The sequence below is a fragment of the Lepidochelys kempii genome, chromosome 3, assembly GCF_965140265.1.
Source record: "Lepidochelys kempii isolate rLepKem1 chromosome 3, rLepKem1.hap2, whole genome shotgun sequence".
Classification (NCBI taxonomy): Eukaryota; Metazoa; Chordata; order Testudines; family Cheloniidae; genus Lepidochelys; species Lepidochelys kempii.
In genome coordinates this window covers 135,723,550-135,750,407 of record NC_133258.1, presented here as the reverse complement: position 1 = coordinate 135,750,407, position 26,858 = coordinate 135,723,550, and the positions used below count along the sequence as shown (strand labels likewise).

Below are 26,858 nucleotides of genomic sequence, written 5' to 3'. Positions count from 1 at the left end.
TAAAGCAAAGCTTTGGAATGCACTGTTAAAAAAAAAAAAGCCTTGGGTGGAACCAGATTATGATTCCATCTATAAATTGCATTGTTTTGAATTCAACTGTCTTTTAGATGAAAGTAGTCAACTTAAAAAAACCCAGAATGGAACTCTGATTCTGCATTTTACCCCAAATGCCCTAGCATTCATAGAATCATAGAATATCAGGGTTGGAAGGGACCTCAGGAGGTCATCTAGTCCAACCCCTTGCTCAAAGCAGGAACAATCCCCAATTAAATCATCCCAGCCAGGGCTTTGTCAAGCCTGACCTTAAAAACTTCTAAGGAAGGAGATTCTACCACCTCCCTAGGTAACGCAGTCCAGTGTTTCACCACCCTCCTAGTGAAGAAGTTTTTCCTAATATCCAACCTAAACCTCCCCCACTGCAACTTGAGACCATTACTCCTTGTTCAGTCATCTGCTACCACTGAGAACAGTCTAGAGCCATCCTCTTTGGAACCCCCTTTCAGGTAGTTGAAAGCAGCTATCAAATCCCCCCTCATTCTTCTCTTCCGTAGACTAAATAATCCCAATTCCCTCAGCCTCTCCTCATAACTCATGTGTTCCAGACCCCTAATCATTTTTGTTGCCCTTCACTGGACTCTCTCCAATTTATCCACATCCTTCTTGTAGTGTGGGGCCCAAAACTGGACACAGTATTCCAGATGAGGCCTCACCAATGTCGAATAGAGGGGAACGATCACGTCCCTCGATCTGCTCGCTATGCCCCTACTTATACATCCCAAAATGCCACTGGCCTTCTTGGCAACAAGGGCACACTGTTGACTCATATCCAGCTTCTCGTCCACTGTCACCCCTAGGTCCTTTTCCGCAGAACTGCTGCCGAGCCATTCGGTCTCTAGTCTGTAGCTGTGCATTGGGTTCTTCCGTCCTAAGTGCAGGACCCTGCACTTATCCTTATTGAACCTCATCAGATTTCTTTTGGCCCAATCCTCCAATTTCTCTAGGTCCCTCTGTATCCTATCCCTGCCCTCCAGCGTATCAACCACTCCTCCCAGTTTAGTATCATCCACAAATTTGCTGAGAGTGCAATCCACACCATCCTCCAGATCATTTATGCAGATATTGAACAAAACCAGCCCCAGGACCGACCCCTGGGGCACTCCACTTGACACCGGCTGCCAACTAGACATGGAGCCATTGATCACTACCCGTTGAGCCTGACAATCTAGCCAACTTTCTACCCACCTTATAGTGCATTCATCCAGCCCGTACTTCTTTAACTTGCTGACAAGAATGCTGTGGGAGACCGTGTCAAAAGCTTTGCTAACGTCAAGAAACAATACATCCACTGCTTTCCCTTCATCCACTGAACCAGTAATCTCATCATAGAAGGCGATTAGATTAGTCAGGCATGACCTTCCCTTGGTGAATCCATGCTGACTGTTCCTGATCACTTTCCTCTCATGTAAGTGCTTCAGGATTGATTCCTTGAGGACCTGCTCCATGACTTTTCCGGGGACTGAGGTGAGGCTGACTGGCCTGTAGTTCCCAGGATCCTCCTTCTTCCCTTTTTTAAAGATTGGCACTACATTAGCCTTTTTCCAGTCATCTGGGACTTCCCCCATTCGCCACGAGTTTTCAAAGATAATGGCCAATGGCTCTGCAATCACAGCCGCCAATTCCTTTATCACTTTCGGATGCAACTCGTCCGGCCCCATGGATTTGTGCACGTCCAGCTTTTCTAAATAGTCCCTAACCAGCTCTTTCTCCACAGAGGGCTGGCCACCTACTCCCCATGTCATCTACATACATGATTTATTTTGATGCTGCTAGATACCACAGACTTACTGGAAATGGCTGTCCCACATCCCTTTATCAAAAAATTAAAAATGCTTTACCTGACCACAGATGAAGACCATCAAATCCATAAGAGTACAGGTCATCGCCAACACCATTTCCACCCCATTCTTCACCTCCCCCAGGGTAGGGTGAATAGCCCTCTGTTGAAGCCCAGCCCACTCGAAGATGAGTAGCTTCTGCTGTCACAAAGGGCTCCACATAGTCCACCATAAGCTCATAGTACCATTTTCTGTATTGGGCGGAGCCTTCGCCGATCCCAAGGAAGATATTGGGTCTCATGCTTAAAACAAAGGGGGAAAATGGGTAGCCATAAAAACAGATTAGAAGAACATGTTACAGTAGTTAGATTTCTTTTTCTCAATTTGTGTTTACCACTTATTGAATGTATGTCTTGTTTCATTAGAAGTGAAGAACAAAATGAAAGTTCTTCAAAATTTCTGGTGGAAAAGCTTCCCATACAGTTCAATCAAAATTGTAATTTTCAGCAATTAAACCAGCACTACTAATCAAACACCTGTAATAATACTGTGCACTTTTAAGTGCAGTAGAATCTTGGGAATAGTGGTTGTTTGTAAATCTTATGGTTGTTCTTTCAAGTTTACAACTGAACATTGAGTTAATATAGCTTTGAAAAACTGTACTATGCAGAAGAAAAATGCTGCTTTTAACCATCTTAATTTAAATGAACCAAGCACCAAAACAGTTCCCTTTCCCTTAATTTTTTTTATTCGTTTTCATTTGTTTCTGCTGCTGCCTGATTGCATACTTCCGGGTCCAGCTGAGGTGTGTGGTTGGCCAGTCAGTTCGTAACTTTGGTGTTTGTAATTTTAAGGTTCTACTGTACAACTTTACTAATTCACATTGCACACCTTCAAATTTGCACACACAATAATGACAGCCTCTTCCCGCACCAACAGAAAAAGTATAGAGAGTAGATACTGTAGAATGGTCTCATTCTGCAGTACTAGGACTTTATTACACTTATAAAATGTACTACAGAACACTTTACTGTGAAATGTTATAACTAAAACTACAATAAATTTGTAAAATAAATGTTCACTTATTCACCAATTTGTAAATCCAATAATTCATAATGGTATACCAGCCATTCGTGCAAATTAGCAATATAGATCACTAAAATGAGGTACAGAAGTTCATTCATAGATTTTAAGGCCAGAAGGGATCATTGTGATCATCTAGTGTGACCTTCTGTGTAACACAGGCCATAGAACTTCACCCAACAATTTCACAAGTCCATAAATTCTGTTTGAGCTAGAGCCTGTGGTTTTGTTTTGTTTTTTAAGGAAGGTATCCAATCTTGATTTTAAAAGACTTTTAAAAAGTCTGTTATCACATTTCAGAGTAGCAGCCATGTTAGTCTGTATTCTCAAAAAGAAAAGGAGTACTTGTGGCACCTTAGAGACTAACCAATTTATTTGAGCATAAAAAATTTCACTGAATGCATCCGATGAAGTGAGCTGTAGCTCACGAAAGCTTATGCTCAAATAAATTGGTTAGTCTCTAAGGTGCCACAAGTACTCCTTTTCTTTTTGTTATCACATTGTTATCATTCACATTTTTATATTTACGTTTTTCCTCCCACTCAATGATTAAATGACTTATTTGCTGGTATAGGACCCTTCACTTGAAAGGTCAAATTCTCTCCTGCATAAACATATGCTCAGTGTAGGAATGGGGGTGTATCAGGGAGCCATTTAGAGCTGTCCGGTTCTCTAACTACTGCAACACTGCCCCATAATTAAGTTTAGGTTTGCTTTTACTTACGACAGCTGGCTATAGTTCCTGTTCAGATTCTTATGGATATAATTTATCAAAGCCACAATATGCCAGTTAACGCATTGTCTTTAGAAAGATTCACAGAGGTGATTCCTGTGCTATGGTTAAATAGATTTTTCTCTTAATGACTGCAGTTATCGTCTTAGCACAAGAACTCAGATTCCTTTTGCTTTGCTGATCTATATTTAAGTAAATATTTTTCTTTTACCTGCTCACATGGTTCACAAGGCGTGTCTGTAGGAGGAGATCTCTTCCTGGTAGGAGATTGTCACAGATTAGATGTTGATTAGACCGCACAGCGACTCCATGGCATACACAGAGAGAGCACAAGACATCTAAAACCTATAAAAGAAATTAAGTTCTTTTCACTGTAATTTACTTTTCATATTAGAACATTAAGAATCAGCATGGACTACTGAAGGGAACTGTATTGATACCCCATCCCTTCGAATGAGATACACATTTTACCATTTGGAATTTCACTTTTACAGATAACCTGCTTTTCTTATTCAGTGCAGTTCCTTTATTCAGAGAAATATCTTACATACCTTATGGTTTCTTCCATGTTTGTCCAAAAGACAGATAATCGATTTAATATGTCCTTCCTTAATAATGTTTAGAGCTTCTGGACTTTCCACCAACACACAGTGCAAAACCTCCAGAATTCCTGAGAAGGTAAAAAATAGTAATCATGTATTGATTATATAATCTCACTAGCTGAAAGTCTGTGCTATTGCCCCCATGAAATCTGTAGAGTCATGTGACTCCTGGACAAAAATATTAGGCAACAAGCATATGAATGCAAAACATGTAAAAATTGCAATTTAATAATGTGCATGTGACAACTTCAGTGCACTTCACCTAACTCAAACATACCAACCTCTGTTCTAGTTCTTTGTACCCGAAGCACCATTTCCCTGACTCCCCCACTCTCCAACTGCTCTGGGGTTTCTCCTCTGCCCAGGTCCCAGTAGCACCACTTCCCAAATTCCCCCTCCTCCAACCACATCATGCTGCCCCTGGACCCTCTCTCTCCTATAGGGCATTACATGAAGGCAGGGCTCAGTGGCAGGGCAGGTCTGCATCCTCAGCCCCAGGGCTCTAGAACAGAGTGCTGCCAACATGACCCCTCCTGAAGACTGTGGGCACAGGGAAGCTTCTTGAGTCATCCCTAAAATCCTGGAACTTGTGATCAGTTTGTGAGAGCTGGCAACACTACAACACTGCCTTCCCCTGGCTGCTTGGAGGGGACCCCCCTTACCAACCACTACACCCAGGCTGGGGGAGCTGTTGTTCTACCCCCTCCATCTCCCATCCCCACCACTATCCTCTGTGCCCAGCTTAGCCTCTCTCTTGTCCCCAAACAACACAGCACCCCATTCCCCTGAAACATCATCAGACTCCTGGTCCTCCCCAGCACCCCATTATCCCCATTCACCTTTCACAGAGTCTCTACTTCTCCTCACATTCCCTGTGTAGTACATCAATGATAGTGTGGCAGCCATTGTGTGTGTGGGGATGGCTTCAGTCGCATTGAAAACAATGGGAGGAGGCAGCCAACCTCATTAAGGGCAGCCTCATTCCCCCATGCGGATAAACTGTAGGGAAACAGCAGCCACTTGCTGGCTTCAGGCCCATTGACCAAAACAGGAGATGGGTAATCCACTGTCTGTCCAGTCACCCTCATATAACCAATAAAATTGCTGCATGCACGTTAAGTAAGGGTAATAATCGGTTGAGCCACCTCCAATATCACAAAGGTCTAAAACTCTCGGCATGGCACAGATACATACTTTATACCTGTGTGATGTACAGCTACGGTAATTCATAAAGTCAAAGTGACTGAGAAATTAAAAAATTGGACAGTAACAGACTGAAAGCTCTCAACCATGCTTGTAGCAGCTTCCATCACTTCACACTGATTTAGACAGTTTAGGCTTCAGAGTGACACAGAGAGTGACATCCCAGTAATCTTATTATATAGATAACTACACATGGGCGTCACTGCACATTGCATTTGCCCAGCAATCGACAAAGTTTTAAAATTGCTGCCTTCAACAGTATACAGTGAACAAATAAAAGAATATCATGTTGATATTGTTACTGATAGGCTTAGCAGAACAAGTGGATTTAGGGACAAGGTTAACAGAAGAGTAGTATATTACAATTCACTTTGATCTCTGCAGATACATTTGATAATTATTGTTCACAAGCAAAATATGAGAGAATTCCTGGCCCCACTGAAGTCAATGGCAAAACTCCCACCAACTTCAAAAGGCTCAAGATTTCACCCTACGTATGTACTTCAGACATAACACACACACTGTGTGTGTGTGTGTTTGTGTTTATATTTTCCCACAGCATAATATTGTCTGAAATATGTAAAAAAAAATTCAGTCACACTAACAATGCACCAAAACTGAAACTTTGAATCCTGCCCAATGCTGGAGGAGGGGCAGATGTGAGATTCCTAACACAGTGACCCAGTGTATGTCACTGTTTTGGAGGGAACGTTCTCGCAGCCGGAGCAAGACATCCTGAAGCACTTCAGAGTAGCAGCCGTGTTAATCTATATCTGTAAAAAGAAAAGGAGTACTTATGGCACCTTAGAGACTATCAAATTTATTTGAGCATAAGTTTTCGTGAGCTACTGCTCACGACATCGGATTCATGCAGCGGGAAATACAGTGGAAATTCCACTGAATGCATCCGATGAAGTGAGCTGTAGCTCACAAAAGCTGATGCTCAAATAAATTTGTTAGTCTCTAAGGTGCCACAAGTACTCTTTTTTTTTTAAGCACTTCATACGCTCTGTGTATATCACAGCTAAGCAGGGATTGAAAACTGCTGTTGTTTAAGAAGCAAACAAATAGAATCAGGATGAAATTGAGACACACAAAGAACTAAGAACCACTAAATCACCTGTAGCCTCCCAATTAAACGTAATTACCATCCCAATAAAGCAGCAGTCATTGCCATTAAGAATCATTAGACTTAAATCCCTACAATGTGCAGTAAAACAGGATCCCATGTGTACTGGGTCCAGGCACCATTGCTTCAGGGGGCCTCCAAATTTGGCAGCCATAAGCATCATGCATGCAGTTAATTGCTATCAACTGCTGCTGTTGCTGCCTCCTGAAGAAACAAGTCACAGGATTGAAAAGGAGGGCTGAGAAGCAGTATTGAGCTTAGCAGTTACACAAGGTCTAGTGTTAATCCTGTCATGTCATGCCTCTTGTGACCTTCTGCCTCTCCCCCATCCCTTGTCTCCAAGATCACACCCTGACTCTCTGAGTGAGATACATGCTCTCTTTTCCTGGAAGCGGGCAGTGGTAACACCACAGCATCTATTCCCACTCTGCTATGGAAGGAAGCACCACCCAATACTTCTCTGTAAGACCCAGCTGCATAAGAGATGTCACATCTTTCCTGTTAGTACACGGAGTGAAGGGAGGAATAAAAGATCAACTACTACCTCAGAAACAAGAGCACCCATCACACCAAGCGTCAGAGAGGAAGAGGACAGAAATCCCTCATGTTCTTGCAGATAGGAATGGAGGATGTATTTGCTGACCTCACAAAAACTAGAAATGAAGAATATTCCCATTTGCTAGTGTGTCAGTCGGAAGGGGAAATCCTGCCACCACTCCTCCCTGCAGCTAAAAGGGCAGAGATACACTCTCACTCTTCTCAGAAGCTAGAACGAAGAAAAGCAAAAATAACATCACTTCCACCAATCAGAACTCCTCACCCCTCAGTGAGGGTCCTCAGTGCACAGGATGGACAGTGTGTAGTGAATGAGTTAGAGGACACTTACTGAAGAGTAAGGATAAATACTGGTCATCTGCCGCATCCATTACACTACATCTGTCATGCACACTGAGGGTATGAAACAAATCCCACGCAAGTCAATGAGATTTTTAACACTGACTGCAGTGGGCCTAGGATCAGGCCCTAACTAAAGAAGAAATTATAGCATGTGACCGTGACACTGAAGACTACAGCATGAGGAAACAACTGTCCTCAACATATAAAATCTAGAACAAGTTTCTGTCAAAACTCGGCAAGCGTTTGCCAGAGGGGTGTAGAAAGCATGCTTCTATGACTTTACGAACATGTTTTTATTATTGAGTTCCAATTTACTCACAATAAAAAACACTATTTGGACACACATAAGAAGTATTCTTCAAGTGACAAAAGGTTTACTCTGATTTATTGATGTGAATTTTGTTGCTGTTGTGAGGAACAGAACACCCAGATGAGAGAAAAGAAGCAATCTAAACCAAGGCTATTACACCAACCCTCCAGTAAGGATGGAGAGAGCAAAACAAATTTAACACAACATGCTGACATCTTTTAATGAGAAAAATAAATGCTTTGGTGGACAATCTGAGGAACAACAGAACATAGTCTGGCATGCAATAAGCTGTTTGTGGGGACTCAACGAATCTAAAAATATTCTAAACTACCTAACAAAACAAAAAATAACAAATATCTGAAGAAAACACATCATTATAGCGTTTATGAAATGCCACATTATGCAAAGTAATCAGTGTTTCTGAAAATAAAACAAAAAGAAGAAAAATTGAAATACAGCAGGCATGGAAAGAATTAAAAGTAGTTAGTATCTTTCAAGTGGCCTTAAAATGAACCCACTTGCATTAACTAACTAACTTCTTAATGTATGAAAGAAATATGGAATAATATTATAAGCATAATTCAGGAATCCTTTATGATAAAGTAATCTATGGTCTCTATAAAAATACCATAAAGTTCCCTTCTAGAGGAGTTGCAAATAACTTCTCTAGTATATTTGTATTGTCAAAGCTAAATAACTTAATGCCATTAGTAGCTTTACTGTAGGAATAAGCCACAACAGGCATGTATTGGTAGACTAGTGATACATGCTTCTTTGTGACACATAAAATGGAAGGCCCAAAACCTCCAGAGAAATTCATCGGTATCTAACTCCTGGTGTGGTTTATTGCTTTTAGTAAGAATGCTAGTTTTAATTTTAAAATAAAACAAAAACATTTTACATTAGTTTTATTGGGGGAAGGTGTGTAGGTTGTGCAATGTATCATCCTATGAAAAATAAATGCTAGTAGAAAGATAAAACAATTGCAAAGAAAGGATTAGGGATACCTTTTATTTAAAAAAAAAAATTTAAAGGTTTTTCTGGCTTCTTCAGACTCCTACCTCCACCTACTTATCCTCTATGAGCCAGGGCTGCTCTGTCTGTAGCAATGTATGGCACAACAGCCAATTTCAATTCATTTGATATTGAAAGCCCAGATTAGTTTTATTCCCCAATAAAATGTGAGCTAATAATTGTCACTGGGATTTTCAAGGACTTCACTGAGAACTGGATCAAGTCCATAGTAATGCTGAACAGCCAGCCAAGCTCACTGAATAGAGGAGGGTAAATCTTAGGGCCAAGGGCAACCACTCCTCGTAGAATGGAGTCCTAGTCGGTGCAATATTAGGCCTGAAATTTCAATGCACAGAAGTCAGCACATTCCAACACAGTGTTAGTTCAGTCACATCTCACTGCCTCACTGTAGCGTACATTTAACAGCATGGCCATGAACAGTAATCCAACAGTACTCCACATGTCATGAGATCCAGTGTTACTAAGTTATGGTTACTATGGCAACCATAACTTTTGAATTTCCAGGCTTGTGTGATAGAACAACACTAGGATTATGGATTCAATCACAATATTTTGGGTTTATTTTCAAAGATTTTTGTTTGTTTTTAATACAGTAAAAAAAGCCTATGTTGAAGAAGTAAATGATGTTGAATAAGCAAGTATTATCTCCTCGACTCCATTTCCAGACCAACCAGCCACCTCTCTATCTATCACACATTATCACTGTAGCAACCGAGCCCTGGGTATCAAACACAGAAAAAACCCTACAGATGCAGATGCTCTCCCGGCAGCCATATCCTCCCATGGACAAGTGCCCTGCGTTCTTGGACAACATCTTCTGAATGTGTAACTTGATCACACATTGATTGAAATATGCCTATTTGTTCATGGTAAAACAAAATGGGCCTGTCCCTCTCTCCTTGGAGCTGCCTAACAGTGATCCAGTCAAGAAGAATGTGTTTACTGATATGAGTTCCTCTAACAGAAACAATGGAAACACACAAAGTATCACACCAACAACTCTATCTAACAGAGATTTGAAACCAAGGATGTTTCTACTTTTACATGATCTTTTCATCCACACAAACAACAGTGGGATGTGGAGGGTTTTAATTATAAATGCTGGCAGGAGATTCTATTTTAATGAGTCAACATGAAGTGGAGAAAGAAGTTTGAAGACTAGCAGATAATTTCAGTCAGATGCAGTGATCCCTAGTGTATGAAATTTGAGATACCTAGAATAAAAATAATTGTTTTTCATACATGTCTTTAAAAATTATTTCTCCCTTACTTACTCAAAAACTAATCTCTGCTGTTTTCTGGAGATCAACATTTAGAAGATTAACAGATTTTCAGTTTGCACTTTACAAGTTTATCCAGTATGCTACTGTTTCTTTAAATTTTTAGAAGGATTAGTTAATATCAGCTGAAGTTTATTCCAGACAGTGAGACACTACACTTGTTTTAATTTATGCATCGAAGAGACAGAATATTTGCATTTTCCACTCTGTTTCTTCTGTGATGTCTCAGTGCTAAAGAGGTCCAATCCCAAACACCTTTTTACTCACACAAATTCTCATCTTTTAATTTTGCTTCAATAAAGAACTCCAGATCAGGACAAAAATAAGAACGGTCTCCCAGTACTGGTTTCTGCTTTCTTCAGGCCTGGTTTAATTTTTAATCTAATTTGTATCCTACATAATTTTTTTACATATATGTTTGACTTTTATAATCAGTTTCCAATTCTACAGCATTCAAGAATCTGAAAAAGTTTTAGAAACATTAATGAATTAAGCTACACAACACTCCCAAATGGCAGGTAAATAAGTATTATCATGGGGAAACTGAGGCACAGAACAGTTACGTGACCTCCCCATCATACAAAGCAAATCACTAGCAGAGTGAGTAAAGGCACTAGGAACTGCCGCCTCTCAGTCTTGCTCTCTAATCACCAGTCCACACTCCTAGCAGAAACACTCTCTTCTAGGGCTAATTGACATCTAATGGAATTTTGCTAGAAGCATTATTTTGGATACAACAGGACTGTTTTTAGTTTAGAATTTTTCCATTTAAGACACTCTTCAAACTAAAGATGGGACAGAATATGAAGGCTAGTTTATTAAGCAGTGTATGTCTTCATAAGCACATGACACCAAAGCTCAATAATCTGCATTCCACAGATGGAATTTAAGGGTTTGTGTTTTTTTATAAAGCTCTAAAATACTGTGGGCAGTCTCTCTCTCACCATTTTAGACTCACATGTATGTAGCCTGCAGAAGTGTAAGCCTCCTCAGTAAAAAGGGGTGGGGAGGTATGTCAGGAGGGGCACTCATCTGTGGAACCTACCAGTCTTTGGGACAGGGACCTTGTTTTCAAAGAATTAAGAAACTAAACTGAATTGTTTTTATTTTCACACTGGTATGAATAACCATTGCACTGTTGTCACTGCATGATGGAAAACCCAATGGAGGCTGTTATATGAGAGTTTTAAATGTATATTACATTTGTAAGTATTCAATCTTTTCTTACTGATTTGCTTCCTTGAACATTGATTTGCTCTCACTGGAAGCAGGATAGCATTCTAGTTCACTTCAGTGAAGGGAGAAAATCCAAATAACTGATCAACATGTCTCCAATATGCAAAGTTAACCTAACAGACATGGATAGTATTGAGAGTCAGGAGTTGTCCTTCCTCCCCTCCACAAGTGGGCAAGCAAAATATAATAATAAAAACAAAAAACCCGAGCGACATAGAAGTATGGTGCCTCCTGGAAGTAGGCATGTCCTGCTCACCCGCCCCTAGAAACGGCCCTGCTTGGAGTGTTCCACACAGAAGGCAAAACAATTCCTTAGCTCAAGGGTTAGGGGTCTGTACTGAGGATCAAAACTGCCTCAATTCAAACCCTGCTGCCAACTACAAGGGAGGAGAGTCCTTATGGTTGAACGTGCCAGCTTATGGTGCCAGTCCTTATGGTTGAAGTGCCAGCTCTTGCCAAGGCTGTAGGCATCAGCTAAGCACTGACAAATTCATAGCTGGAAGCCAGACCAGCTCACCTGTATGTTCATGTTGTTCAGGATCGGTGTTGAACTTGTAAGAATATATTCAGTGTTTAGACTCTATAAGATGCTTGTAAGTTGCTGCATGCATTAATCTTACATGTAATGTCTATATCCAGTGCTATATGGTTTTTCTTCATCATTGTAAAAATGCCTGCTCTGAAATTTGTGAACAGAGTCTGAAAAAGTGGTTCCCCTCCCCATCCAGAAGAACTATCAAGACCAGATGAACCATTGTGGAACATCGCCATTCAAAGGCTGGTAGAATGGCCCTCTTACACCCATGACGGTGCTATGTGCAAGAAAGCACATCCCAGGAGTTTGAGTTCTGGAAGGGGGAAATAAAGATAAAGATTTTTCATCTCTTTGCTGTTTGAACTCTTACAGGGGCTGGAGCTAAGAAACAAAAAGCAGAGATTCATGGGGTCAACCTGGGTTAGCCCTAAAAAGACATTCAATTCTGGCAGATTACATATCTCTGTCACCTTTTGGAACCATAGACTGAACTCATTTGTGCATAGATGTTGCCTGCTTTAAACTGAAAATAACATTTCTTTTTCCTAGTTAATAAATCCTTAATTAGTGTACTATAGGATTGGCTACCAGCATTGTCTTTGGTATGAAATCAAAGGTACAGACTGATCCAGGGTAAGTGACTGGGAGCGACCTGAATATTTTGTGATTTTTGGTGTAAGTGACCATTTATCACTGGAGTGCCCAAGGAGACAGTCTGTGACTCCATGGTAGGACTGTTACAGCGATCCAGGAGTTCACATTTGTTACAGGGTTGGTGAAATCTAATTATAGAATGCAACACCAGTTTGGGGTGTCTGCTGTGATTTTGACAGTCTTCCCTGAAGTTGGCACTCATGATCATGAACCCCTTCAGACAGCATGACAGTTGGAATTTCTGTTTTTCCACTTTTCTATAAATTTTAGAAGTATGATCAGGAGACTACAAATTTGGTTTTCCAGGCCGGCTATACCCTATATGTACAGATCATGTCCTTTATTAAGAGGGGTTTTTATGTTTTTCTGGGGTTTTTTGGTGGGTTAGCTATTTTGTATGCACAATAAGGTCACTTCAGATATAAGATGCTGTGTTTCGTTTTAGCTGGTCACCTTCCTTAGCAGAAGGCTGTGAAATCATAAAGCATTCTGAGTTAGGTGGCCAGAGAGCAGCGGGCTGCTGGCTGGGCATCCCACTCTGAAGGCAGCACTGCAACCAACAGCAGCAGAGGAGTAAGGGTGGCATGGTACGGTATTACCACCCAGACTTCTCCACTGCCGCTAGAAACAGCACTGCCTTCGGAGCTGGGCACCCAGCTGGCAGCTGTCGCTCTCCCCTCTGCCTTCGGAGCTGGACAGCCAGAGAGCGGGAGCTGCTGGCCGGGAGCCTGGGGGAGCAGGCGAAGGCGTAAACCACTACAGACACAAAGAAGGGGGACGCTATGAAACAAGCTTGAGAACCCCTGCTGTAGGACACACAGATCCACGCACTCCACAGCTCACATGAAGTCTCTTATTTACAGATAAATATTGCTCTGAAAGTTAAGTTAACTTCTTTTCAGTCTTAAAGATTTTGATTACTTGTATTCCAACCAAATTCTACCTCATATCTACTTGACTCTGCAAACTATATCCAGTAAGCCCGAGGGAATATAAATTATATATGGGAGTTTTAAAATGACTTTTATATCATTTTTTAAAGTGAGAAGAAAGAATCTAAATGGTTTATCTTTAATAAGATTTTCAGCTCAAAACCCAAAGGCCAATTAGGATTCTAAGTGAGAGATTTGAGAATGATCTACTTCACATAAATATCTTAAATCTGGAGATAGCTAACATTAAGGCTTCCTAGCTTTCTAAAACATGATGGTACCTGCTTGTGATTTACAGATATTTACAAACCATTGCTAATTAGAATAAGAATAAAATAAATTTAAAATATTTTATATGTTGAAAGATTTTCAAAAAGTTACTGTTACTTATTATAAGAGATAGGATCAAATTCTGTTAATCTGATTCACATGAATACATTTATTGTCTTCCATGCAAGTATGCACATAAGTAAGCAAGCACAATTTTGCCCAAAGTGTAAGTCATTCTTAATAAGGAGAATGAAATGTAGAACTAAACAAAGCCAGGCTAATCTTGGCTCTGCAAAATCTCAAGAAATACTCTTCCCCACCCCCCCAATCAAAACCAAAACAAGGGGTGATCTAAAACTGGATCCTCATTCTATTTAAACTCCAGAGTTTAGACAAATTATTCCGGTTTTAGACTCTCTTTTCTGAGACTCTTTTGCCAAGTAAGGTGTTGTGGTGTTTTAAGTGTTACTGTTATTATAACCAAACTGTCTGGCAGCAGAGAGAATAGACAATTCTATTTTAGAAAGCTTGCCTGATTTCCTGGCAGAAATGACCACATTCCCCTGACATATCTTCAAAGTGGTTTACTTGAAGAACAGAGAGTCTACACTCAAATATAATTGACCTCAAATAGCTTCTTCCTTCTGAAATCTCCTTTGTAATGCAGTTGGGATTCAGACAGGAGTGCTGAAAACAGCCTAAGCTTCAATTTGGTGAGTGAGAATACATCAGAGAATCACTGGAAATGTACTTATTATGGTCCCAAATGGTTTCATGCTATCATTTCATGTAGTGGTACTTATAATGGGAATATTAACAGATTACCATCTATGGTCTTAGAAATGGCACTTTGTATCCTAACTACTCTCACTGAAAGGCATCACTGAAGAAATGGATGTTCTGCTTAGAACCATACACATCTTCAAGTCCTTATTTTCACTGGAAGAAATTCAAGAAAACATTCACTCCGGAGACAAAATTTAGAAAATTTCCATAGTAAAGCTGAATTAAATTTCAATCTGGCCAAGAAAAATTACTATTTTTCCTTTACAAGTGGCACTTTAGAAAAATTGATTATTTTAGGGGAATACATCATGTCATTATACTTTGGTTAAAAGATGTAATTTCAAGAATCATTTATTCATTTTGTATACATATCACTGCAAAGCATGTGGTATGTATACTTTCTGGCACCAATCCAAAAAACACAAAGCTTAAAGTTAAGCATAAAAGTCCTCTTAATTTCAATCAATATTAACATGCTTAAAATTAAGCAAATGCTTAATTGTTTCAGAGGCCAGAGCTCTTGGTAACTTGCAGAATTGAGCCCTAGATGTTATTCTGGAAAACTCAAACATACGAGTGAATTTGCAGATCATGCTGGAATCAGGCGGCCAGTACTAAAGTGACCTACTTTTCATAAGACTGATTCAGAACAACCTGAATCTGAACTCTTGTACCACAAATAACAATCTTCAAGACTTCTGTGACCTAGCACAGAAGCTGGATGCATTAGATTGATTGATTGAAGGTGGGATTTTCAAAAGCACCTAAGTGATTTAGGAGCACAAGTCCCACTGAAAGTCTATTAGGTGTTTCTGAAAATCTCACCCCTAAACTTTTATACAGTGCTTATCACTAGCTCCAAGATCATAAAAGCACAAAAGTTAACATTTTAACAACAAAGATTTCAAAAATCTTTCCAGCCTCTACTAAGCTCCTCAATAGAATGAGCCTCGTTATGCAAAAGAATTGAACAGCCAACTTTTTAATAAAGACTCCTTTACAACTTATAAAATACACATATGATCCCTTACTACATTATCATAAAAATGAATTTTCAAAGTTAAATTTTCAAAAGTGACTAGTGATTTTGGATCACAAAAACGTGATGGTTGGATAGTGCCCAACTTGAGATAAATTAAAGGGAACCTGATAAGTATCATATACTCAGGTCCCTTTAAGGGGATTCAAGTTGTTAGGTTAATTCTCATACTGTCTTTCGGACAGCGAAACAGCCACCAAATGCATTGTGTGTCTCCTGGTGTCCTGTCCTGAGCCAAATCTGGTGTGTTACTAGGTAGGATGCCTGTGAGAGACAGGTGTCCATTGATGACATCCAATGATTGTGTTTTAGGTATTACAAGGGAATGGGGACCTTTTTCAGTGGGATTCAAATTGGACCCACCTCCCCGCAAAAAAGTCTAGGCACCCAAAATCCTAAACTGTTTCTGAATATCATAATCCCAGTATGTTACATAAAATGTGAAACAATCTATTATAAAATTATTGCATTGTCGACTATTCAAAAAAGCTTTCAAAAGAACAAATAAATCGGTACTCAAACTCTACGCAATTTCTAGGTTGTGACAATAAGGGATCTTGAAAGTGGCTCTGTCAGTTTTTAAGCGACTGATTTTCTTTTCAACTCTCTCAGACTCAAGTGTTCATGAAAGCAAGGAGCTGAAAGAACCAACCCAGTAGGTAGCCCCAAAATAATGCCAACAACTTCCATCTTGCGCTGCAAAATCTACATGTAACGGACCTTTTCTTTCTTATATGAAAGCACCCATGTTCTTCCATGTTCTTCCAGTACTGCCAGCACCAGTGACGTTCCCCAGCCCTTAACTGCAGCAGCCCTCTACTAGGCATCAGTGCTATGGGGAGCTGCCTGTGCATGCACTAAGGCATCAACGCTGGGAAAGCCCAGGCAGCAGCACAGAGACCTCAGTGCAACCTTAGCTCCATATACAGTTGCTGCCTCAAATCCCCAGCTGCATTAAAGAGGAGTGCCACGAGGAGCCAGGAGCCCAGCCATATAGGGGCTAGGTGAAATCAGCACTGCTGTGGGGGCAGCAGGCAGGTGTGGATGGAGACAGGTGTATATTAGCATTTGTGCTCCCCCCACCATGCTGCACGTTCAGATCTCCTGCCAGAATTGACAACATCTCTGTGGAGAAAGAGAGAATAGAAGTAAGAGTGGGAAGGAACTGACTTGTTGGGAGCAGGAACCGTCAAAGTGGGGCTCTGTGCAGGGATGCACGTGATAGAGAGAGAGTCAGCATTGGTGCCCTGGAAAATAGGTAAGAATTATTTTTAAAATTATTCGAAGTAGGGGCAAACCTGACACCCCGAAATCAGAAATGCACATTCCCAGCAAGGTCAGTGGTTCTTATGATATTTTAACCCTAAAATGGAGTGATGATGATATAAAAAGTCTTATTTTTTCCATGAGGATATCTCCACTGTCCATTACTGGAAATAACCCCTGAAAAAGTTGTTTTCAATATTTTGAGACAGCTGTTTTCAGGGTGCAGTGTGACCAATACAAGTAGATTTAGATTAGAGCTGTTAGGGACTGTATTTTGCTATGTCTGTAAAGTGTCTAGCACAAAGGATCCCTGAACAAAAATGGCACTGTGAATCATAGAATCACAGAACTGTAGGACTCGAGGGGACTGTCATAAATATAAAGGGAAGGGTAAACCCCTTTGAAATCCCTCCTGGCCAGGGGAAAGCTCCTCTCACCTGTAAAGGGTTAAGAAGCTAAAGGTAACCTCGCTGGCACCTGACCAAAATGACCAATGAGGAGACAAGATACTTTCAAAAGCTGGGAGGAGGGAGAGAAACAAAGGGTCTGTGTCTGTCTGTAGTCGTCTTGGCCGGGGATAGACCAGGAATGGAGTCTTAGAACTTTAGTAAGTAATCTAGCTAGGTATGTGTTAGATTATGCTTTCTTTAAATGGCTGAGAAAAGAATTGTGCTGAATAGAATAACTATTTCTGTCTGTGTATCTTTTTTGTAACTTAAGGTTTTGCCTAGAGGGGTTCTCTATGTTTTTGAATCTAATTACCCTGTAAGATATCTACCATCCTGATTTTACAGGGGGGATTTTTTTATTTCTATTTACTTCTATTTTTTATTAAAAGTCTTCTTGTAAAACACTGAATGCTTTTTCATTGTTCTCAGATCCAAGGGTTTGGGTCTGTGGTCACCTATGCAAATTGGTGAGGCTTTTTATCCAACATTTCCCAGGAAAGGGGGGGTGCAAGTGTTGGGAGGATTGTTCATTGTTCTTGAGATCCAAGGGTCTGGGTCTGTAGTCACCTAGGCAAATTGGTGAGGCTTTTTACCAAACCTTGTCCAGGAAGTGGGGTGCAAGGTTTTGGGAAGTATTTTGGGGGGAAGGACGCGTCCAAACAGCTCTTCCCCAGAAACCAGTATTAGTTTGGTGGTGGTAGCGGCCAGTCCAAGGATAACGGGTGTAATATTTTGTACCTTGGGGAAGTTTTGACCTAAGCTGGTAAAGATAAGCTTAGGAGGTTTTTCATGCAGGTCCCCACATCTGTACCCTAGAGTTCAGAGTGGGGGAGGAACCTTGACAGGGACCTTGAGAGGTCAACTAGTCCAGTCCCCTGTATTCATGGCAGGACTAAGTATTATCTAGACCAGTGGTTCTCAAACTAGGTGTCACTTGTTCACGGAAAGCCCCTGGCGGGCTGGGCAGGTTTGTTTACCTGCTGTGTCCGCAGGTTTGGCCGATCGTGGCTCCCACTGGCCGTACTTCACCGCTCCAGGCCAATGGGGGCCGGGGGAAAGGTGGCCAGCAGGTCCCTCAGCCCACACTGCTTTCTGCAGCCCCCATTGGCCTGGAACGGCGAACCGCAGCCAGTGGGAGCTGCAATCGGCCGAACCCACAGACACGACAGGTAAACAAACCGGCTCAGCCCACTAGGGGCTTTCCCTGAACAAGCGGCGCCCCTAGTTTGAGAACCACTGATCTAGACCATTCCTGACAGGTGTTTGTCTAACCTGCTCTTAAAAATCTCCAAAGATGGAAATTCCACAACCTCCCAAGGCAATTTATTTCAGTGCTTAACCACCCTGACAGTTAGCAAGTTTTTCTTAATGCCAGCCTAAACGACCCTTGCTACAATTTAACCCCATTCCTTCTTGTCCTATCCTCAGAAGTTACCAAGAACAATTTTTCCTCCCTCCTCCTTGTAACCTTTTATGTACTTAAAAACTGTTATGTCCCCTGGGTCTTCTCTTCTCCAGACTAAACAAACCCAATTTGTTCAATCTTCTGTCACAGGTCATATTTTCTAGACCTTTAATCACTTTTGTTGATCTTCCCTGGACTTTCTCCAATTTGTCTACCTCTTTTCTGAAATGTGGCACCCAGAACTGGACACAATACTCCAGTTGAGTGGAGTAAAGTAGGAGAATTGCTTCTTGTGTCTTGCTTACAACATTCCTGCTAATACATCCCAGAAGGATGCTTGCTTTTTTCCAAGTGTTACACTGTTCAGTCATATTTAGCTTGTGTCCCACTATGACCCGCAGATCCCTTTCTGCAGTATTCCTTCCTAGGCATCATTTCCCATTTTGAATGTGTGCAACTGATCATTCCTTCCTATGTGGAGTACTTTGCATTTGTCCTGATTGAATTTCATCCTATTTACTTCAGACCAGTTCTCCAGTTTGTCCAGATCATTTTGAATTTTAATCCTATCCTCCAAAGCACTTGCAACCCCCACCCAGCTTGGTTTTGTTCGCAAACTTTATACATGTACTCTCTATGCCATTATTTAAATCATTGATGAAGATATCGAACAGAACCGGACCCAGAACTGATCCCTGCCCTTCATGTGCCCTTCCAACTTGACTATGAATCACTAATAACTATTCTCTGGGAATGGTTTTCCAACCAGTTTTGCACCCACCTTATAGTAGCTCCATCTAGGTTGTATTTCCCTAGTAAGGTCATGTGAGACAATATCAAAATCCTTACTAAAGCCAAGATATACCACATCTACCACTTCTCCCCCATCTACAAGGCTTATTGTCCTCTCAAAGAAAGCTACTAGGTTGATTTGACATAATTTGTTCTTGACAAATCCATGCTGACTGCTACTTATCACCTTATTATCTTTTAGGGGTATGTCTCCACTACAAAATTAGGTCGATATTTTATAGAAGTCGATTTTTAGAAATTGATTTTATACAGTCAATTGCGTATGTCCACACTAAGCGCATTATGTCGGCAGAGTGCATCCTCACTACCATGGCTAGCATCGACTTATCTGTAGCTATCCCACAGTTCCCGCAGTCTTCGCCGCCCACTGGAATTCTGGGTTAAGCTCCCAATACCCGCAGAAAATTGTCACAGGTGGTTTTGGGTACATGTCATCAGTCGCCCCTCCCTCCATGAAAGTAATGGCAGACAATCGTTTCATGCCTTTTTTCCGCGCAGATGCCATACCACGGCAAGTGTGCAGTCCGCTCAGCTCAGCTCGCCAACACCGCCGCTGTTGTGTCCTGGGTGTTGCCGACAGCAGACGGTGCAGTAGGACTGCTAACTGTTGTCATACACTACTTCCGCTGCAACTCTGCTCTGCTGCTATTGTCTCAATAGCGAATTTCTCCATGTTGTCTGCCATGGGCTCCCAGGTACGTGTGTTCTTCCTCGGGAAATGTGCGCAGTGCTAACCATCATCCTCCACTGCTTCCTCTGCAACTCTGCTCTCCTGCTCTCTTGAATTCACCTCGCAGGTCCTCTCGTCATTCTCTATAAATATCTATTCTCGTGGCATCTGTTGTCAGCCACCGCTTCTGCTGCAACTCTGCTCTCCTGCAGACGCCATACCACAGCAAGCATGGAGCCCGCTCAGATCACCATGGCCGTTATGAGCATTGTAAACACCTTGCGCATTATCCTGAAGTATGTGCAGAACCAGAACCTGCAAAAGCAGGTGACGGCAGCGTGGTGATGAGAGTGATGAGGACATGGACACAGACTTCTCTCAAAGTACAGGCCCCGGCAATTTGGACATCCTGGTGGCAATGGGGCAGGCTCATGCCCTGGAACGCTGATTCTGGGACTGGGAAACAAGCACTGACTGGTGGGACCGCATAGTATTGTAGGTCTGGGATGATTCCCAGTGGCTGCGAAACTTTTGCATGCGTAAGGGCACCTTCATGGAACTTTGTGACTTGCTTTCCCCTGCACTGAAGCGCAAGAATACCAAGATGAGAGCAGCCCTCACAGTTCAGAAGCGAGTGGCGATAGTCCTCTGGAAGCCTGCAATGCCAGACAGCTACCGGTCAGTAGGTAATCAATTTGGAGTGGGCTGCTGTGATCCAAGTAGCCAGCACAATCACTGAGCTGCTGCTATCAAGGGTAGTGACTCTGGGAAATGTGCAGGTCATAGTGGATGGCTTTGCTGCAATGGGATTCCCTAACTGTGGTGGGGCGATAGAATACATTGGAATACATATCCCTATCTTGGGACCGGACCACCAGGGCAGCCAGTACGTAAACCAAAAAGGGTACTTTTCAATGGTGCTGCAAGCACTGGTGGATCACAAGGGACGTTTCACCAACATCAACGTGGGATGGCCGGGAAAGGTTCATGATGCTCGTATCTTCAGGAACTCTAGTCTGTTTCAACAGCTGCTGGAAGGGACTTACTTCCCAGACCAGAAAATAACTGTTGGGGATGTTGAAATGCCTACAGTTATCCTTGGGGACCCAGCCTACCCCTTAATGCCCTGGCTCATGAAGCCATACACAGGCACCCTGGACAGTAGTAAGGAGCTGTTCAACTATAGGCTGAGCCAGTGCAGAATGGTGATAGACTGTGCATTTGGGCATTTAAAAGCACGGTGGCGCAGTTTACTGACTCAGTTAGACCTCAGCAAAACCAATATTCCCATTGTTATTGCTGCTTGCTGTGTGCTCCACAATATCTGTGAGAGTAAGGGGGAGACATTTATGGTGGGGTGGAAGGTTCAGGCAAATCGCCTGGCCACTGATTATGCGCAGCCAGACACCAGGGTGATTAGAAGAGCACAGCAGGGCGCACTGCGCATCAGAGAAGCTTTGAAAACCAGTTTCATGACTGGCCAGGCTACGGTGTGACAGTTTTGTTTGTTTCTCTCCTTGATGAAAACCTGCCCCCTTGGTTCACTCTACTTCCCTGTAAGTCAACCGCCCTCCCGCCTTCGATCACCGCTTGCAGAGGCAATAAAGTCACTGTTGTTTCAAAATCATGCATTCTTTATTAATTCATCACACAAATAGAGGGATAACTGCCAAGGTAGCCTGGGAGGGGTGGGGGAGGAGGGAAGCACTGGGTTGGGTGGTGGATGAGGGGAGGAAGGAAGGACAAGGCCACACTGCACTTCAAAACTTATTGAATGCCAGCCTTCTGTTGCTTGGGCAGTCCTCTGGGGTGGAGTGGTTGGGGGCCCAGAGCCCCCCCACCACCGCGTTCTTGGGCATCTGGGTGAGGAGGCTATGGAACTTGGGGAGGAGGGCGGGAGGTTACACAGGGGCTGCAGCAATGGTCTGTGCTCCTGCTGCCTTTCCTGCAGCTCCACCAGATGCCGGAGCATATCAGTTTGATTCCCCAGTAGCCTCAGCATTGCTTCCTGCCTCCTCTCATCGCGCTGCCACCACCTCTCATATTGCTCGTCCCTCCTGTTCTTGCATTCATTTTCTGCTTTCCTGGACTCTGCCATTGTTTGCCTTCATGCATTGTGCTGAGTTCTTTCAGTGCAGGAGGACTGCATGAGCTCAGAGAACATTTCATCGTGAGTGCACTTTTTTCGCCCTCTTATATTCTTATCTTTTTTCACCTCTTTATTAGCCTCTGGGAAGGAGATGATAGGGGGAGCACTGAAACATTTGTAGCTGTGGGAGGAAAAGAAGGGAGAGTAGTATTTGAATAGACACGTTTTAGAGAACAATGGGTAGATTCTTTCACTGTGAACCAAGCTGTTAACATTACATAGCACATGTGCTTTCGGTACAAGGTCACATTTTGCCTCTTATATTGAGGGCCTGCTGGTTTGGTGTGAGAGATCACACACGCAGGGCCGGGCAACAGAACTCAACTTGCAGGCAGCCATGGTAAGCCACACTCTTTCAGCTTCTTCAGTCTTCATAACATGTGCGAATGGTTTCAAACAGCAGAGCCCTCCCTTCCCATACCAAGCACCCATGGGGTTGGCCATTTAACAGGAGGAGCTGTGCTGGCCACGAATGCATCCCAAATCTTCAGGGCAAATGAATCATTAAACACGCTTGCTTTTAAACCATGTATTATATTTACAAAGGTACACTCACCAAAGGTGCCTTCTCCGGCTTCATGGTCCGGGAGTCCGCCTTGGGAGGGTTGGGAGAGTATTGGCTCCAGGGTGATACACAGTTCCTGGCTGTCGGGGAGAATGGTTTCTCCGTTTGCCTGCTGTGTGCTATCCTCATCCTCACCATCATCTTCTTCCTCATCCCCAAAATCTTCATGCCTGTTGCATGAGACTCCCCCCTTGCAGATGTCCAAGGACAGCGGTGGGGTAGTAGTAGGGGCGCTCCCTAGAACTGCATGCAGCTCATCATAGAAGCAGCATGTTTGGGGCACTGACCCGGAGCGGCCATTTGCCTCTTTGGTTTTTTGGTAGGCTTGCCTGAGCTCCTTAATTTTCATGTGGCACTGCTGCAGGTCCCTGTTGTAGTCTCTGTCCATCATGCCCTTGGAGATTTTGGCAAATATATTGGCATTTAGTCTTTTGGAACAGAGTTCTGATAGCATGGATTCGTCTCCCCATACAGCGATCAGATCCAGTACCTCCCGTTGGGTCCATGCTGGAGCTCTTTGGCGATTCTGGGAAAGCATGGTCACCTAAGCTGATGAGCTCACCACGCTGACCTAACAGGAACTTTTGAATTTCATTTCCCAGGGTTTTTCCTGTGTACCTGGCTAGTGCATCTGAGTTGAAAGTGCTATCCAGAGCACTCACAATGGAGCACTCTGGGATAACTCCCTGAGGCCAATGCCATCGAATTGCGTCCACACTACCCCAAATTCGACCTGGCGATGTTAATTTCAGCGCTAATCCCCTCATCAGGGAGGAGTACAGAAATCACTTTTCAGAACCCTTTAAGTCAACAAAAATGGCTTCGTCGTGTGGATGGGTGCAGGGTTAAATTGATCTAACGCTGCTACATTAGACCTAAATTTGTATTGTAGACCAGGGCTAGGTGTTTGCAAATTGATGGCTTCATTATTTGCTTCATTTCCTTTCTGGGTACTGAAGTTAAAAGCTGACTGGTCTGTAATTCCGCAAGTTATTTCCCTTTTTATAGATTAGCACTATATTTGCCCTCTTACAATTTTCTGGAGTTTCTCCCACCTTCCAGGACTTTTTTAAGATAATCGCTAATGGCTCATATCTCCTTGATCAGCTCCTTGAGTATTCTAGAATGTATTTCCATCAGGCCCTGGAGACTTTAGAAAGAAAAGGAGTACTTGCAGTACCTTAGAGACTAACAAATTTGTTTGAGCATAAGCTTTCGTGAGCTTTAAGACATCTAACTTGTCTAAGTAATTTTTAACTTGTTCTTTCCCTATTTTAGCCTCTGATCCTATCTCATTTCCACTGGCATTCACTATGGTAGAAGCCCAATTGCTACTAAACTCCTTGGTGGAAACAAACAAAAAAGTTATTTAGCACTTCTGCCATTTCCACATTTTCTGTTATTGTTCCACCACCACCGAGTAACGGGCCTACCCTGTCCTTCCTCTTGCTTCTAAAGTATTTGTAGAATGTTTTCTTGTTACACTTTATATCTCTAGCTAGTTTAATCTCATTTTATGCCTTGGCCTTTCTTATTTTGTTTCTACATACTTATGTTATTTCTTTATATTTATCCTTTGCAATTTGACCTAGTTTCCACTTTTTGTGGTACCCTTTTTTGAGTTTCAGATAATTGAAGATTTCCTGGTTAATCCAGGGTGGTCTCTTACCATACTTCCGGTCTTTCCTACACAGTGGGATAGTTTGCTCTTGTGCCCTTAATAATAGCAGTTTTTCAAAGAGACAACTCTCTTGAACTGTTTTCCCTTTAGACTTGTTTCCCATGGGATCTCACCTACCAACTCCCCAAGTTTGCTAAAAGTCTGCCTTTTTTAAATCCCTTATCTTTATTGTGCTGTTTTCCCTCCATTACTGTATCCCATCCTTAGCATGGGATTCAAGAGGTTAAAGAATCCACATCCTAACTTCAGCACCAGCAGCTCCCATCAGTGTCTTTGGTGCCCTCTGCAGAAGCCCCAGGTACGGGGAATGGGAAGATCTGGGCTAGGCCAGAGGAGGGAGTGGACCAACTCAAGCTTGGCAGAGGTGGTCTTAACACCTTAGTATTTCCTCACTGCCACGCACCCCATAGGAGTACTGGGTGTCCACTGTCGGCCAAACCAGCCCCCACAATTCCACAATCATGAAGGCATAAGCCACCTCCCTTCAGTTCCGGTAGAAATTTTTCACAATGAAGAATTCCATCTAAGTAAAAAATTCCATACGAAACTGATGAAATTCCTCAACTGGATTGTGGGAAATCAAGGCTATTTCTATTTATTTTTAAAAGGTGATGCTAAATGGCAGAGCCAAAGAGGTGATTTTAACACAGGTGTCTGCTGTCTTGCACCAGGAGTCCCCTCTTTTGTAAGCTCCTCATCAAAGGCAGTATTAGACGTCACTGCATGAGGAGACCTGCATAGCTCAAGGTCCCAAAGTGACAACTCCACTTCCCTCACTAAAGAGAATCAGACTTCTAAACATTGGCATATACTGTCAGAATACCCCGTAAAATGGTGGAAGCGTCCTTGTAGAATCATTCATATCAGTTGTAATCACCCCCTGCTGAGACATGTCACTACTCGGTAAACAGTTGTGACAGCTGATCCCTGTTCCTATGGTGAGAGCAGTGCTTGCCCTGACATTGACTGAACATTTTCCCTTGGCGTCTCAGGGAAAGAGAGTAGTAGTGAGGGACAGGGATATGTGTGTGTTTCTTATTACAAAACTAGGGGGGAAACTGACAAATCAGTTGCCTAGGGATATGTCTGCCTCCACAGCTGCTGCTGATCCTTTGAAGGTGACTGAGGCAACAAATGTAACAACTTATACGAAGTGATGATCCATGACTATAGCATTAAGGAGGGCCATTCAGCAATGGAAATATGCTGTTTTGACACAGGAATACCACAGAAAAAGGCTGAAGAGAACAAAAATGTGCCTGTGACACTGAAAACACAGCACGAGGTAACTTTTCCAATTTCTATGATTCTGATACATCTGGTCAGCGTTGTGCAACATTCAGGGCACCGAGGGCGGGCACCAATGCCCCCTGGTGGCACTTCTGCTTTAATATGTCAACTGACAAGTATATATTGGTATATGGGAGAAGCATAAAAAAAACTATTGCTGGAGAGGAAGCAGCAGAGGATGGAGCAGCAGGTTAGAATTCTTATCAGTCTTCTCACAAGACATTTAGAATCAATGAATGATGCAAGTGAAAGGTGGCTGATTATGCTGCTGCCAGTTCACAGAGCAGTGTTGCTGGCATCACAAATAGCGGTAGTATGCATTCTATACATTATGTTGGAGCCCCCTGAAATGGCTGGCACCCCAGTATTGGGACAAATAAGATCCAGTTGCCTTGTATCCCAGAGAGAAACAGTGTAACAACCAAATGACACAACAACAAGGGATGAAATATGACTCAAATCAAACATTCAAAAATGCAATCAAGTCACTGTTATTATTATTATTGCTGTGATTACTCTAAACCTCTTCTGTTCTTAAAGCTCCTGATTTCAATATGTTGAAGATTAACGCACAAAAATACCAGAACCACATGTAGATTTGTGTGAAAAAAGTGGCACACCTTGATGACAAGTGCAGTTCCATATAACCACAGATTTGTGAACAAGTAAGCAGGGCAAACTGAAATCATGACATGACAATCACAGTACCCTGAATGAAAAGGAGTACTTGTGGCACCTTAGAGACTAAGTACTCCTTTTCTTTTTGCGAATACACACTAACACGGCTGCTACTCTGAAACCAGTACACTGAATGTTGTTCAGTTCCATTACCCTTCTGCTCCAACCCAGAAGTCTTAAGCCCCTCCCTCCCAGAGACTCAATACCTAAAAGTTATTGCTGATCCCACTACTAATGGTCAACTCTCAGAGTGCTGCATTATATTACTGTAAATGCCATTATGTCCATACTCATTGTGAAAAAATAATGAAGAACACACTGAAGAACACAGGA

At 42.4% G+C, this 26,858-nt stretch overlaps 1 protein-coding gene across 17 annotated transcripts in view; it reads right to left on the bottom strand.

The window, feature by feature from the left end:
* Positions 1–26,858, bottom strand: part of RYR2 (ryanodine receptor 2) — a 709,125-nt gene that overhangs the window by 340,917 nt on the left and 341,350 nt on the right. For all 17 annotated transcript variants that reach the window (XM_073338185.1, XM_073338183.1, XM_073338188.1 and 14 more), the window contains 3 exons: positions 4,203–4,321; positions 3,863–3,996; positions 1,896–2,137 (listed from right to left, as the gene is read on the bottom strand). In XM_073338185.1, the coding sequence (XP_073194286.1) occupies positions 1,896–2,137; positions 3,863–3,996; positions 4,203–4,321 (495 nt within the window). The remainder of the gene's footprint in view (positions 1–1,895; positions 2,138–3,862; positions 3,997–4,202; positions 4,322–26,858) is intronic.